General features: G+C 46.7%; 1 protein-coding gene across 7 annotated transcripts in view; it reads left to right on the forward strand.

Annotated features, from left to right (window-relative positions):
* Window positions 1-16181, forward strand: part of LOC121587927 (cardioacceleratory peptide receptor-like) — a 51002-nt gene that overhangs the window by 13287 nt on the left and 21534 nt on the right. For all 7 annotated transcript variants that reach the window (XM_041905287.1, XM_041905282.1, XM_041905283.1 and 4 more), the window contains 2 exons: window positions 11099-11867; window positions 12805-12912. In XM_041905287.1, the coding sequence (XP_041761221.1) occupies window positions 11709-11867; window positions 12805-12912 (267 nt within the window). In that variant the 5' untranslated portion in view covers window positions 11099-11708. The remainder of the gene's footprint in view (window positions 1-11098; window positions 11868-12804; window positions 12913-16181) is intronic.

Consider the following 16181-nt stretch of genomic DNA (forward strand, 5'->3'; position numbering starts at 1 on the left):
AACACATTTTGCGACGAAACGGAAACCATTGAACGGTGTGAACAAACGTGTCCACCGCTTCGATTCCATCGGAACAATGGCGCGCGCGCGCGTGAATGCTTAGCGTAACCTCTTGTAGAGGGTGGGAAAACATGCAAAATTGGGGGTTGCATTTCCCGGAAGGGAACGCGATGGTTTCGACAACTCGAAACGTCCTTTTCAAGCTGTAAGCTGATGTGCGGCCAGTGTGACATACCGGCGAGGAAAACGTACACGCGGGCCCCATTTTTTACCTGACTGGTTGGAGGAAGCCGTCACGTGGTGAAGCTGCAACCAGCTGGCAGTGTTGGCAGTTGGAGGGAGGAAAGGAGGGGGCATGGGGGGGGGGTGGAAGGGGTGATGCTATATGGAGCGGTTGGCAGGATGTTTCAACAATGTAATAAAGAGTTTATTGCAGTTTGACGAACTTCCATTATGAAATAACTAGCCGTTGCAAGGTGAAAAGTTGAAAATTAATTAAAAAATACACCCGAAGGTGGCTGCTTTGTGGGAGGTTTTATTGAAACTGGTTTCAAATTTGGTTCTGCTTTCGTGCTCTATGAAGCTCCTGCAGTGTTTTCAAATAAGCTGCATACATGCCAGTTTATGTTGGCGCCTGAAAGCAGTCTGCGAAATTGATGGCGCTTGAGCAATAATCATTGGCGTACGGCTGTTCTATTTTAACTGATTGCCACGATGTGTGCAGTTTAGCGTTGCGGTAGGCACGTTATTAAAAGAAGATTTATAAAGCGCGCCATTTGCACACACTTTGGAGTAAATTGAGTAGCTGCGCAAGGGAACGTTCTACTCGTGGCTGAAATGAAACGTTTACTGGCGGCACTCACCACACTGAACGGCGGCTACATCGATGAAGCGTTTGTGAGGAGTGCATGACAAGTAGATAAATGCAATAAATAGCACAGCATTAAAATTAGTGTTTTGTGCAGTAACAACAAGCACAGTGGAACAGTCCCTTGCAATTGATGTGTTTAAAAAAAACGAAATAAAACACCTCGAAATCGTGCAAAAAGCGCGCGCAAAAAAAAAACAAAGTCCCACACTAGCGCGCGCCCCCATGCCCGGAGCGGGCGTGGGGTGGGCCGGCGATGGGTGTGAAAATAAATAATACAATATTTATTTGCCGTCCGCAATCGTTTGCATGCGCAACGCGGCTAAGGGCCGGGTGGGCCCATTTTTTCCCGCCCCTGCGCAATCCAGTGCGCAGGGCGGGGGATAATAAATTCCCTTAATGATCAATCGATCAACCGCATCAAGTGCACATTTGGTGTTTGGATGTTTGGAAATTTGTTGGAGTGCTTCTGTTTTTTTTTTGCTTCTTCATTACTTTTTTCGCTCTTCTCCCTGTGCCCGCGTGTTTATTTTATCTTGCTTTAATCGAACCACACCATTGCGTGGGGCGGTGATAAATGGAACACACAAATGAAGCCGGAGTACACAAACATACACACACTGTGGGGCTTTTTGGTTTCTTTTTTGCTGCCCCTGGCTGGTGTTAAAAAATCAATCGTGGTAATTGAAATCAACCAAATGCAATTTATTAAGCGCCGCTTGCTGAATACGAAATTAAACGCATGTTTCAGCGATGGAGGGATGGCGCCAGCCAAGCGCGGTATGGGCGATGACACGATTTTGGAGCTATGGCTTGTTTGTTTAAAAGGGGAACCAAACCCAGCCAACCGACCATCACGTTGCTTTGGTGACAAATACAATAAAAAGAGCAATAATAAACACACTCACCGGAGTCGATGCACGTTTTCGTCGGTGCTGCTGCTAATTGGGAGTAATTTATGATCTTCTTTGCATTCGGTAGCATTTGCACGGATGCCTCTCCCGGATGCCCAATAGGGGTGGATCTCTGTTTGGTGGGAGAGACAGTATTTTTTAAGCTATTTGAGGTAATTTGAAGATGCTTGGTGAGTGCGGTGACTTGTTTTTCGGTTCGGTTCATTATTGTGTATTTTTGATGAAATGATTTAAAACGCATTTTTCACATTTACTTCAACAATCAAGCTTATCCAACTAAGGCACTTGGGGGAGACTGGGAGCTCATGACCGCTCAACAGCCTTTTCCCGACTCAAACTGTTTCAATTAATGATCCTTCGTACTTTTCAAGATTCGCTTTAATTTAATAGCATTTACTTCTGACACACTCTCGGTAGCCTGGCACCAAGCATTAACCATATCCGATTACGGATGCTGGAAAGAGAAGCAATTCCGTTCGAACGGTACATTCTTCGCCCCCGGGACGGGACCAAGATTGTTCCTCCCCGTCCGTAGAGCGAAGGATTATGTCACTTCCGTTTTGTTTGCTTTGCTGCCACTTCAAAAGGTGCCCAGTGCGGGGCTTCCGGATAAATAAAGTGAGATGAAGTTTTCCGCCGCCCCCGCCGTCCGGACACGGGTTTACTTTGCACCGGAACCGGATCGAGCCGGTCTAATGGTAAGGTAAATAAACGTGAAAATTATTCAACACAATTTGTACAATGTGAGTGTGCCCACGATCTCCAACCGACGGATGAATGTGGATCGCGGGGGAACGCGTAGAGTAGGGCAAACTTCCGGCCGGGATCGGTTGGGGTTGTCATTTAACGGGCTAGCAGTCTTGCTGCTTTCGATCTTGCCCAAACAGTAGTTTAAAGATTCTCGAGTGAAAGGAAAACTCTTGCTTCGCGTGTAGTTTCGCGTGTGCAATTGCTACATCAATTGCACGCCTATTCCAAATGCTAATTGAGCTGCAACGGACATCGTACCTGCCTTAATGCATGGCAGGAGAATGACAAAATTACAATGTGCCACCGCACCATCAATATATCTCTTCTGTTTCCAAAACAAAAACGGCTCATAAGTAAATGCATTTTTGTTTCACACGCTATGCATACCCACATCGCCCGATGCAACCATACTTTCCAAATGCCGCCAACACACAGTGCGGTCGTAGCGCCTGCAAACATACATCATGCACCGTTGGTTGACATTTGAATAGCTGTTAAAAGGTACATATTTTCAACCTCCCAGGCCAGCGCAACGAAAACACGCAGGGAAGAGCTCGGGCCGGGAAATAAATCACTGTCTCACGTCGCACGAAAATCTTGCGCTACGCCTCGGGGCCGGAGCAGATTTCGTGTCGCGCTTGCTCGTACCATCTTTGGTTGCCGGGAGGCTGAGCAGAATTTATTCTTGTCGTTTGTGTGTGTGTGTGTGTGTGTGTGTGTGTGTGTGTGTGTGTGTGTGTGTGTGTGTGCGTTTTTTGTATCCGTTTTACCTTTTACGTATGGAATTGTTCCGGTTTTTTTTCTGGGGAACAATGGTTGCGTTTGGATGGAGAGTGCATTCCCCGCGATCATCGCTACTTAACATGCTCGAAACGTACCGGGTTTAATGAAGACGTGCAGTTCCTCCCAAAAAAAAAAAAAAGAGGCGCATTTCGCTGTAAAAGAAGGTATGGATATCTCTTTTTTTGTGGTTGGGTCGAACTGTGCTTCTATAAATCATATCAGCTTGACCCTGCTGCACCTTTGAAGAGGCGTTGACGTTGAGCACACGCATTGCGCCGTGTTTTGGTGCGCTCCAGCAAAATATCACTGTGATGCAGTCGTCTCCGCCAGGAGCAACGTGTCATTTCCGCTGGCGTCCCATTTATCTTGCCGTGCGTCCACACCGTAATTCAAACTTCATCACTTTTGCTGTTGCCGTTGGCTTTGCTGTTGGCTCGGAAGGGAAATCGCTTCGGTCACGATAATATTGCACCCTTCCCAGCAGTGGGTGGGACGACCGCGAGGACATAATTTCTCCCACAAATCGACAGAAGTTGATTGCAGCATTCATTTAAATTGTTCGGTAGGTTTGCTACCGGTAATAGGCAGGAGGGGCTGCATCTCCGAGATGCAGCTCTTGATTGGTAGCGTTGCACTGGAGCGAAGGATTTGGAGCAGTAGTAGTGCAGCGGCGACGGCAGAATGCAAGACGGGGGGCAATAATTGAAGCTGTTCGGTTCGGTGCGTTGGCGGATAGTGATCGAAGGATGGTTCGTTAGGGTTGGGATATTTTTAGCACTAATGCTGTGCCCCGGGTAGGCCTGTCGAAAGACGGGGGGGGGGGGGGGGGGGGGGGGGGGGAAGATGAGTAGTACTGATTTATTGTAGTGGAAATGGAAACGAATATCCACGTGCAGCTGGAATTCTCACGATATTGGATACCGGTCGTACCAGGCTGGGAAGAGTGGATATAAACGGAATCAAACGGTTGGCTGTTGGGAATTTGTGCAATCATGAAGAATATTATTTTTTCGCTTGATCAGTATCAAGTTCCGATGGTATTTGTTTTCCTGCTCGTTTTCAATGGCTTTGATTTGTCTAGAAAAGAACTATCTTGAGTTTTTTTTGTGCAAAAAACACTCATTTGTTAGGGTTTTGTGAGCACTATTTCATATCTAACAAGTGTGACAACTGTGTAAATAATTAGTAAAAAAAAAACAACAAAACATAAATCACTTCCCAGCAGGAGCTGAGGAATAGTTTTGCTTACAACAAACTGGCCTCCCCCCAAAACAACGAAACATATGTTCAAGAGCAGGCCACCACACATCAACGCCTACGTCATGAAATACCACTGTGACAGGGCCGTGGGGTGACTTGCTTTCCGGGGCGACCAATGCCCAATCGACCGACAGCAAAAAATCGGCCCCACGATACTAGCAAAAGGGTCAGCTTGTTGTTTTTGCCTGTCTGCTCGTTTGACAGCGACCATTTTCTTCTAAGAATGCGGAGGAAACATCATTTCGGGTGTACATTTCTTGCTCACAGTTTCGCTTCGAACGACATCGCATCAACACCACAACACAAAAACACACACCACGGCTAAAACCGATCTCAAGATGTCATACCGTTGGCTATGCTTTACCGGGTTTTCCATTTTCATAGAAGCGACGGTTTTTTTTGCGCTAATCGTCTTAACAATCTCACTAGATCACGTGCACACATCATGTGATCGAGGGCGGAAAATGAGGAAAAATTGTTCAGCACTGAAACTGACGGGCAAAAACAAAACTCGCCGATGCCGAGCTACTGCTTACAGCAGATTGGCATCGTTTCTATGCTGTGCCTTTCTGTCCTCTTGGAATGAAAGAGTTTCTAAGAAATAATAAAACAACTACCGTGCGGTAAAACAACATGCTGCCCTACTTCACGGGTATATGAGAACAAAATCAGGAAGCAGAAGGTGAGGGGGGGGGGAAATAACTCCCAAAAGCGGTCACGTTGTGATGAGTATAGTGCGAAAGCGCGGTGCCACGTTCAACTATGATTAATGGGCGGGAAATGTTGTAACCACAGCCCCCGGCAGCCCTTTTTACGCCAGAAAGAGCCAGTAGGATTGGTGACGGTGGTGGTGGTGGTGATGGTGGAAGCAGCAGCAGCAGCGGTAAAGCCCATTTCGGGTGGTTCCGAGTGACCAAATGCGCGACCCTGCGACACACGAAACAATCATTCCAATTGACTGAACTGGTGGTTACTTTGTGGTGCGAGCGAGATCACTAGCGAGTTTGCGTCTCGGCGAGCACGTACCCCCTGGGCGGTGTGTACCTGCCGCCAGCACGAGCATCGCGCCGGAAGCAGCAGGGAATTACCTTAATAGGAAAATTGATTATAAGTATCAATCAATCCCGCCGTGCCACTGTACTGACAGTTGCAAGTCGAAGACGTCACGCTCGGCTTAACCGGCGTGTCGTTCGGCGAACGGCGAAGTTCGGGCCCGACCTACGGATGCTCGTCTGCAGCTGCCATGCATTTCCCATGCAGCCACGGATGTCTCCGAGTCGCAGTGGTAGAATCTCCCGGCACGCGGCACCTTGCCCGCCCCAAACTCAATCCCCAGCCGCATGACATATTGCCGTATGAATTATTCAATCTTGAAAGCAAATCCGTCACGCCGGTTTCGGGCTCGCATAATCTATGCACGCTGATCAGCTTTTTTTGGGGGGTGTTGAGGTTACAAACTGTGACCATCACAAAAGTGCTGAGTTGGGTTACATGTGCTCTCCGGTGTTGTTGCTGCTGGTGCTGCCCGGCGATGAAGCGATGAAGCACAATGACACTTTGCATGACAGCTGGAACAACTGCATTAGCATGCACGGGTCGTGCATCCGTGCTGGATGTTGTACTATGATTGGTTATGCGGCGGAGGGTAGGGGCTATGGGGGCTGAAATAAATGCTCGTTTTTGTCCCCCCAAGCACCTTATGTTGCCAGACAATGAAATCATGCTGCATGTATTACAACTTTTTTTTTGCATTTTGCACCCTAAGCGACGAGCCCGTTTCTTTTTTCGGACGAAGCTATTCTGAAGAGCTGTGGTTTGGTGCGTGGGACTAAAGAAACTGAGCTTGTGCGTGTGTGTGTGTGTGAAAAGAAAAGAAGGTATGAAGGGCTACGCATTCGCATTCCAATTTTTTCCCACCATATTTCTCAATCGGTCCACAATCGATGTCCATAGTAACTGCGGTCCCAGAAGACGCCGGACCCACAAAAAAGGGCTCAAGTGTTGGTTTCTTTGTGGTGCACGGATACCCACGATTCATTTATCATTGACATAGGGGGGAAAAAAGCCCATTTCAATGTTGGGCTGAGAAAGCTCAGGACAGGTTGAGCTGGATTATTAACCATAACTCCGTTTAATCGTATTTGGCGTTTTTTGCCCTCCTACGTTCAATATTTGGTCGTGTGGCTCAGTAAATGGTATTAATCAGTAACAAAAAAATAGTTCACAAGTGGAGTCTTGCAAATGACAGTTTTCTTGGGCAGAAAATGAGAGAGAGAGAGAGAGATGAATGTTTGTTTTAGCCACCAACTTTGCCTGGATTGTGGTGACGACGTGGTTTGATAATTAATCACGTTAAATCGGCTTACAAACGTAACCCGCGTTGCTAGTTAAATCTGTACCATTAGCGAAGAAGGACTGCACGTCGGAGAAGAGATTGAGATGAGGTTAGGTTCTGTATGGATTTTTACCTGTTTTTTTTGGTGTACAGATACTACTTCCAGTTAAAATGGGACAATCTAGTCCGAAGAAGCAAAGAAACGACTCGACTCTGTTTCTGCGTAAATCCTCGCGCGTATTAACTCGATCATGTGGGATAGACCGTTTGGTAAAAACTCGTTTTATTGCTTCGTAAATATTCAATGTGTAAAATGTAATATGCACTACACAGCACAGAAACGGCACACTGACATTTCCCATTGATGATTTCGTGTCGTTTTGCTCTACATTTGACATTTCGCTTCGCGTGCGTTTGCGTAAAATTTTATCACGCAGCGAGCTAAATTAATAAGCACAAAAATTCGATTCGATTGAACTGAACGACCCTTGCAAAAGTGTCAATTGCATAAAAAAACACCTAGGGTACAGGTTTTTTTGCGTATGCCTTTGTATGCTTTTTAACTTCCAGCCACATTTGGGCGCCCACTGCACACTGAGCACGATGCAAAGAAGACCCTTTCCGTGGTGAAAAGTAAATAACTTACCACCGCTTTAGCCACATGGTTTCGCTCGACGCTCGGGTCAGTGAACGTGGCAGGGTGGGATGGAATGGAGTGTTTTAATTGCCATTGACATTCCCACTCCGAAGCGATCGAACGTTTCGCCCGAAAATGTACACCAATTCACCCATAAGTGCAAACGCTTTGATCGGAACATAAAAGTCACACCGCCGCCGAGGGACAGGTTCCGGGTTCGGTCCGGGAAAGGACAGGTCGGCAATGCTTTGCTGCAGCGGGCAATAGCAAATTCCTCATTTACGGTGTGCCCGGTGGAGCAAAAGTCGAGGACGAGGGGAGTGTGGCTCACGACCTTCTTCTGCCACGAAATTCGTCGTTGCCTACGACAACGATGACGACGAAGACGACGACGACGACGACGACGATATTGCCGAATCAGTGTCAAGATCGTGAAGGTGACGATAATTGCTTTATTGGCGGAACAAATGCCGCACACCGGTGGAATGGCCAGCTGGGTTGGGTGGGTTTATTTCCGCCCACTTCATCCCTCATACCTCATAGCAGGAACGTACGAAACTGTTGTGCCGAAAGCAGCATAAGTTATCGGTTGCCAATTCCATTTGCATTCCGAATGTTTGCGGCTTTGGCTGTGATGGTACGATTTGTGTGATTCGCTCGTTCCACTTAATTTGTACCTTTTATCGCGCGAGCGTGTGTTTCCGTGGGCAGGTTGTAGGTTCATCTTTGCCGGCCTCCCAAAAACATACGTACATGTTATCGTTTCCTCTTCATCAAAGCCGCTTACATCGGCTGCGCCTGTAAGCACATAAATAAACATTTTTCGCCGTACATGGGTCGACCGATGCCGAGCTCTGCTTCTGATGCTCTAGCGAGAGCCGTATCATGTGTTTATGCTTTTTTATGGTTGATGAATTTGTTTCAGCTTAACGATTGTTTTCGTGTGTGCCTTTCAAGGCGTAATCCTCGTTGCAAAGATGCTGCCTGCCCGATCCGCTTCAGCAGGTCGTCATCGTACGCGACACACCGGGCTTGTGGTGCCTCGAGTGCCACGAGACCGTCGTAAATCTTGTTGCTCCGTTGCCCGCTTGGCCGGAAGTTGTGCCAGCAAAGAGGGGGGGGGGGATCGGCCACAAAAAAAGGGTGGCATTAAATTAATGTACGAATTATGTAAACGGTGTCGATCGCTCGGAGAGGCCGAGATCGGTTACACAGGCTGGTGGAGGCATTGGGAGCCTTTTTGGGGCCAGTTTGGAGCCGTTTATTTGTGACGTGCAGCTTCTCGGTAAATGGGCCTTTGGTCACGAGGTCAAAAGGCGAACCGCCCACCAAGAACCCCTGGCACGGAAAAGGTGTTTTCCGTGCCGGCGATACGGGAGATTTCGTTCGCGCCGGTGCTGGGAAAGAAAAGTGAAAAATGAATAACGAAAAAACCATCGAACACTGTTCTCTTGTCAATTCAGTTCGGTTGTTTTGGACTGCCCGCGGGGGTTTTTTTTTTTCTTTCTTCCAAAACTGTTTTCCCACACATCTTTATCGTGCTTTTTTTTTTTTTGGTGTCCCACCCAAACCGTCGGACCCCTGCCCCCGACCGTGGCAATGTGTCAAAGCCGGTGTTTGCTTAAGTCGATGCCCGCTACCTGCCACTCCAAACGCGATCGGGTTCGATTAATCTCGCTGACAGATGAATGGGGCCGGGGCCCGGTATTGATTTATGGGCACGAATTGAACTAAATGACACACTGGCGCTGGGCTACCAACACCGCCACCTGCCCCCGAGAGCCCCCGACCATAATGGGCCCCGGGTGAGAAATGGTACTGAATTTGGAAAGTTAATTTGTTTGTTGACGTTACGCGGACGGGCGCGGTGTGTTGCTGCCGCGGTGTGATCGTGTTGTTGTGGTTCGTACGAAACAAAAACAGAAAAACACACACACACACACACACACACACACACACACACACACACACACACACATACACATGCTGTCCGGAGGGTATAAGATAATCAATCGGTTTGATATCTGGGAATTAATATCAATTTGTTGCAGCGTTTCATCGCTGCAGGGTTGGCATATGAAATTAAAAAACAAAAAACAATTTTGCCTCCGGTAGCGTTTTTAATGAAAGTAGCATAATTGCTTATTGCAGACGGGTAAATTGTAATGCCGATCAACGGATTGTTTATCATTGGTTATTTACTACCAAATGGTGAAAAGATGATGTTTGGATTTTTCACTTGCGTTTTAATTGCTCTGTAATTACTTCTACTCCCTGGCGCAACACAAAACGGCTCAGTGATTTCATAATATTGTCTTCGCAGTTACTGCAATTGCAGGCAGAATCTTCATCATAATTTCCATTCATAATCAGAGAAAATGATTGCAATGGGCTTGGGCTAAAATTAGAGACACACCGGGGAAGAGCATCTCAATTAGTACAAGTGCTACTTATACTTCGAGCGCTGCTAAATTTAGCCTTTAAATGATGACCCTTCCGAACTGTAAACTGGCAGGCGACAAGTAATTAAGCACTTACTCTAATGAGCATTTACACGTGGAAAGTAATCTGTTTACTGAGCCTGCTGGTCTCCATTTAGCACGCCACTGACCACTTGCCCGGCCATCGTACACTGACTGGCAGTGGCGCTAAATATGTACACCGGAAGCAAAAGCGCGCGCTGCTGGCCGGCCAAGCTACTGTAGCTACCTTCCATTTTACCGCCACACGCCCAGAACCCACGGGGGGAGAGCCACGGGAGGCATACGCCGGGTTTATGGGTCGTTAAAATTTACAGCCACAGCCATAAACAGAAAATCTGGATCATCGCTAATCCCGCGCGGAATCAAAACCGGTAATTACCGGAGCCGGTAGCGCGAGATAAATCCCTCCCGTGGGAGCCCATTTCAGGCCGCCCGGGAGGGGAGCTGCTGCCAGGCCTTTAGACCTTTTGCGGGTGGGTACCACGCTGATGTAAAACTCGAAACGGACCGGAGCGCTTTAAGCTTCAGTTTTTGAAAGCTTTTCTAACGCACCTTTTTTTGCTGGACGCCTTTCTTACTTCCGTCGGTTAACATAATTGATTTCATTTGAACGTGACATTCGATCAATCTTTCCGCCCGAACCGGGGGATCGTGTGGATCGATCGAAATTGCTGTTGTGTTTATGTGTTTTCAGTGTGTTTTTTTTTCTTTCTTTACTTCATTTACATCTTTTTCTCCCATTTCTTTGCATCCCAAAAGGGCTGCCATGGTTTTCACGTACAAATCAGATTTATGCTCAAAAGCGCACAACAAAAATGTGGGAGAAATTGATTGATTGGGCTTTTAGCTTTGGCCGTGGAACCTCGTGACCTGTCAAACTTGATTGAGTGCCAGATCAAACGGACTTGAAAATGAAACACTTGCAATTTGAGTAAATTTACAGCAATTTGCTTGCGTCGAAAAGCAAGAAAAGTATTTAATTTTAATGTTTTTTTTTTATAAAATGTTTATGTGTTGAATGCACTTAATTAATTATTCCACTTTTTGGTGCTTTCCTTTTCCTTACAGCACATTGCACATTCTAATGAAACGTTTAGTGGAAGGTCGCAGCAGCATTGTCCTACGATCAACAGTTTCTGTGTTGCATTGTACCGTGACCCCTGCCAGACGAACCCATTTCATCTAACGCGCATTGTGAGAGTGTTATCTAGTGCTTGCTATCATCATCCGCCACCAAACCGCCCTGCTTGCCGTCGATTCTCATTAGCGTGTGTGGGGCGTGGCGTCGGTGTTGCGGCCCAGCGGTGGAGTGTCGAGCGATGCAACGATGGCCACCAGTGCGACGGTTGACGATGCAAAATGTGACGTCGAAACCAACGGTGACGAGATTGCCAACGGCGATGAAGATGATGATGACGACAAAGCGCTGAACAGCGGTAGTGGCAACAGCATCACCACCACCACACTATCGGGAACTTTTGCGAGTACAAGCGCGTTACATTAAAGTTTAGTGTCCTGCGGGTGTGCAGTACAGTGCGGAAACAGCATTCGTAGCAGACGTCGCTGCACCAGTGTATTACACACTTGATACTGCAGCAACAGCAACAGCAGCAGCAGCACGCCGATCTCGATCGGTCGATTGGATTGAAAATCAGTTTTGGCTTTGAGAGGTGCCACGATGGGCGAATCGACGGTTGGCGGCAATGAGCACGACAGGGAAACGTTGCTAACGGCCGGACGGAACGGGGCACGCTTCCCCCAGGAAACCAATATCGAAGACATTGGCCCACAATGGTTGACGCTGAACGGAAGCGAACTGGACACGGAGTACAAGCAAGTAAGTGTAGCGAGCGGACGTCTGGTTTGCACCTTGGTTGCAGGGCATCCAACGCCGTGCACAATCGGAAAATGGAAACAATTTCGTTTGACCGGGAAATGCAGCTTTCACGAAATTGAAAATTTTATATTTGTAATTGAATGTGTTTGTGTGGCGCGAAGGAAAGCTTTGCGAAGTGTTGCAAAGATAACAAAGGTTTCTCTTTACTTTTTTTAAACAAATTATCTCAACGCATATCAATTTGCCCTCACGGTGGTATTGCGCTGAAGAAAATAACTTGTTTAAGGTCATACTTTTTCTCCTTTTTATGGGTTTGAATGTCTTTAAATGGCCTTTGTTTTCAATTAGTGATTGAATGTATGCCCTTTAATAACCACCAAAGTGTTGCAATACCTCCTGTTACATAGTTTCAGGCGTTTAGCTTGTCATGATGACGGGGATATATCTACATTGTAACATATTTGCATACATGCAGGCGCTTCGGACCTGACAACTTAGATTTAGTTTTTGATGCTCTTTGCTTCGTAAATATTATCTTTATTTCAAAGAGGTCAATCAAACCCAAAGCCTATATAAAATTGAGCCAACAGTTTATCAACAACTTCGTAAAACAAAACATCAGATAATTATTTGTTGCGAATCAAAACCTTTTGTAAATCAAAACATTCAGAAAACCCCTGCTTTTTGCTAGTGTGGCCAATTAAAGTTGGAAGTTTTATCGTACAACGTTCATAACTGGACGATGCATACCAGTTCGCTGGAATATAAACACACATACCAAAATTGCTATTGTTTGTATCGAACGTTTCAATTTTCTCAACGATTGATTGACTTTCTCATGGCTTTTTGCCATCCGCAACCAGGCGTTTTAAATTGCATTTAACTTCAAATGACATTTTACCCTTCCGCTTTTGTTTCTTTCGCTCAAAACCCCCAGCACCTTGGACTGCTCGAGCAGCTCGAGAACGTTGGCAACATGTCGAACGGTACGTCCGGAGCGACGGAAGACCTGGAGCAACAAATCAACAGCTTTTACTTCTATGAGGTAGGTACTGTGATCCACGTGACTAGAATGGGAAAGCGAATGGTATTTTAATTAAAATTAAGAGAGCTGTGGGTGCACGGGTCAGATGTGAGACACACACTGTTGCAATAAGGTTAGGACGGTGAGTAGACAGTAAGCAAAATGTCAAAAAATATGTTTCCCTTTAAAGTGAATGAGAGAAAAATGACACGGGGCGGAAACATAGCCGGAAGGACTTGATAATAAAAAAAAACCAAACCCTTAGACAAAGTGCTGTCATCGAGCTGTCAGACACCGGAAATGGATGTCACGGAGTCGTTTGCATACCGGTTGCTTTGATCGGAGCAAACGGCAACGAGGGAGACCAACAATGAAAGCTTCCATGCGGGTGAACCGCCATTCGGTCGTCGGCAAACGGTAAGCCGACTGGGGGGGGGGGTGGAAAAGTTCGCGAGCGTCCCTAAATTTATCGCCCCAACCGTCTAGACCGGTTGATGTGATTTTTATCGAGCTGCATCCATTTCTACCCGATCATTTCTAGCTGCCGTGCACGTGTGGCACCACTCAGAACGAGACCGACCGAGTGTGCTTCAGGGTTGTGTGCTTTGGCCGCTTTTTGATCTGCTCTCGGGGACAGCAGGTGCGCTCGTTAGCTGCAGCTGAAATACAGTCGGTTCGGAGTTTATGCTCGAAGGGTGGGGTTGGGACTTGTTTTGAACGAGCAAATGGTTGAGTGGAGGTGCTGCTACTAGCTGCAGGGTGCAGTGAGCCTTACCGTTGAAGCTTTTCGAAGGATGTTGAGCACTCCTGTAAGCAGTCAGCTCTAATAAGGGGTGGTCAACAGATTGGAATGAGCTTTTAATTGGTTTACAGTGAGATGCAACCGTGCTCAAGCTGTTTTTCGATAGGGGAAAAAGTTACTGTAGAGATTAAGAAAATAACGTTGCTAAATTTAAAAAAGAGGGGTTTTTACTAATTGTTCCATGTAATCGCAAAAAAACAGTCTCTCTAGTGATTACGGTAAACCTCTCTTGTGAGAATGTAACTGATTTAAGAATTAACCATTTTGTCTGCAAATCCTCGTAATTCTACTCTTCAAGCGAGACGGTATTTTTCCACGATTCTCTTATGCACAGCAAAGAAAACGGAAGAAAATCCTGCTCAGAAAGCAGATCGCATTTCGCACATTTGCAGCAAACGCTTTACTCTAATGAGAACATCCTGCTTACAAATTCCAGCTTCAAGGAAGCAGCCATAATGAGCACAGTTAATTTACTTTTTCACCTCCTTCGTAGCAGAGTCACACGATTTAAATCCCGCACTTGAACGACGACGAATTGGCTGTTTGTGCCAGTTGCAGTTCGAGTAGGAGCGGGGTAGAAAGCAAACTTTTTCCACTCGTGTTCAAAGTTGCACTACCAAGTAAAGTGATTTTGACAAGGAAAAGCTCGGGGAAAATCTCATTTGAAGTAGCGAACAAGGAATTGCAATCGCAGCGGGATTTTTCAGTTTCCTTTTCGCGCGAGTTTTTACTGAAAGAAAAATTACACTTTTTTTGGTGTTTTGCTTTTGCGCTGCCCGTCGAAAGGGGCAGCATACAGACGCTGTCCGACCGGTTAAAGGCATCGCCAACTGGAGCGCGAAATTAAACCGAAAACCATCGCTCAAGTGGGGCTGTGGCAAGCGCCAAAAGAAAATTAAATGTGTAGGAAACTGAAACAAAAAAAAAACACACACACACACAAACACCACTAACCCGGGTGCCAATGTGCGTTGCTTTCGGAAAGATGTGGCTTCCGAAAAGGGTTAAGCCGGGCGACATCGGCTCGGTGGAAAAATGAGTATTATCTTATCGGTGGATTTTGGGGTGGCGACATTTTCACAATTTTCTTTGCCTTCCCTTTTTGCTTGCACCCGAGTCGCACAAGTGGCATAAAATGTGGAATGGACGCGAAAGAATTAGTAAATAAAACAAAAAAAAACACACACACACAGCGACACAAGGACACTCAGGCACAGCGAAACGCAGCGGAGCCGCAGACAATGTGTGCCAAAAGACAACAATGTTCTTCTTCCTCGTTGGGTGCGGAGCGGAGGGCTTGGCAAAGCCTGACAGCATCAAGGCTACGTTGAGCTTCATAGTCTCAAGTCTCCTTTCTTGCTGTTTCTTCTGGTCGTAATCGAATATGGATGAATGAATGGACGCATCCAAATGGATGGGGGGGAGCAATGAATGGAGCCGCCGGTACGTGCCGTGGCAAGTGGCAGCCAAATTTGAAGTGTGAATGCGTCCTTCCGGTGTCCTTTTGCAGACGATACCCGGTAGGGTGCTAACGCAAGAAAGTTTCTATTTTTATAAGACGCTTCGTTTGGTGAATTCATGCTTTTGGTTGTTTTGTTTCACGCTCGCTTTCGCGCTTCCTTTTCGCGTGTACGGATCATAAAAGGAACCCCGCTGGAAAAGGGCACGGCATGAGGTCGAGCAAAACACCAAAAAAAAAAAAACGAGAAACTAATTTACGGACATCGATGCTATCGACACCCCAAAAGTGCGGAATGCAGCAGTGACGTTCGCAGCGGGAACCACCGACACACGCTTGGCACTGCTACTGTGCAGAAATTGTTTTCTAATTTGTGACCTGCGGAAGCTGTGGTCAACCATGCAAGCAGGCGTCGCACTTTTTACCGTTCTTTCATTCGACTTTTCACCCTGTCGATTAGGGCATGTCGGTTGGCAAGTGTAGAAACCGAAAAAAAAAACGCACAAACTTGGCGATGAAAATGGGCCACCGAAATTCTGGAGAATATTGAGCATTCCCACGGGCACGCGGAAATTGGAACGAATGATGCGCAAAACTGTGAAAGGATCACGGTTTCGATGCGGGCAAGCGGAAACAATCGCTATCGCGTGTCGGTATTGAGTGCCAAAAAGTGGGAAATGGTGCTGCTACCAGGCAACAATTGTGGGACGTCAACGTGCCAATGGTTCGATTTCTCAACACTGTGAACCGAGTGTGAATGGCGTGAACTTTGGGTGCATGCAAGCGGAAAACTATCGTCCCCATTTCGGTGTTGAAATGGAACCGATTTGTAGGGAAAAACATAAACATTTCCCCTGCTTCGCTATCATCATGAGCAAAGGGTGGGATGGATGGTTCTTTTTTTCTCGTTTTATTTCCCTGCACACTTTGGACACGGGAAACCCGTTCCCGTGTGTTTTGTGTGCGGTGTTATGCGCTACCAAGTGTTGTGCTTTCTTTTTCTGTTGTTTTCTTGTACCGTGAACGACC

This window comes from Anopheles merus, chromosome 2R (assembly GCF_017562075.2).
Source record: "Anopheles merus strain MAF chromosome 2R, AmerM5.1, whole genome shotgun sequence".
NCBI lineage: Eukaryota > Metazoa > Arthropoda > Insecta > Diptera > Culicidae > Anopheles > Anopheles merus.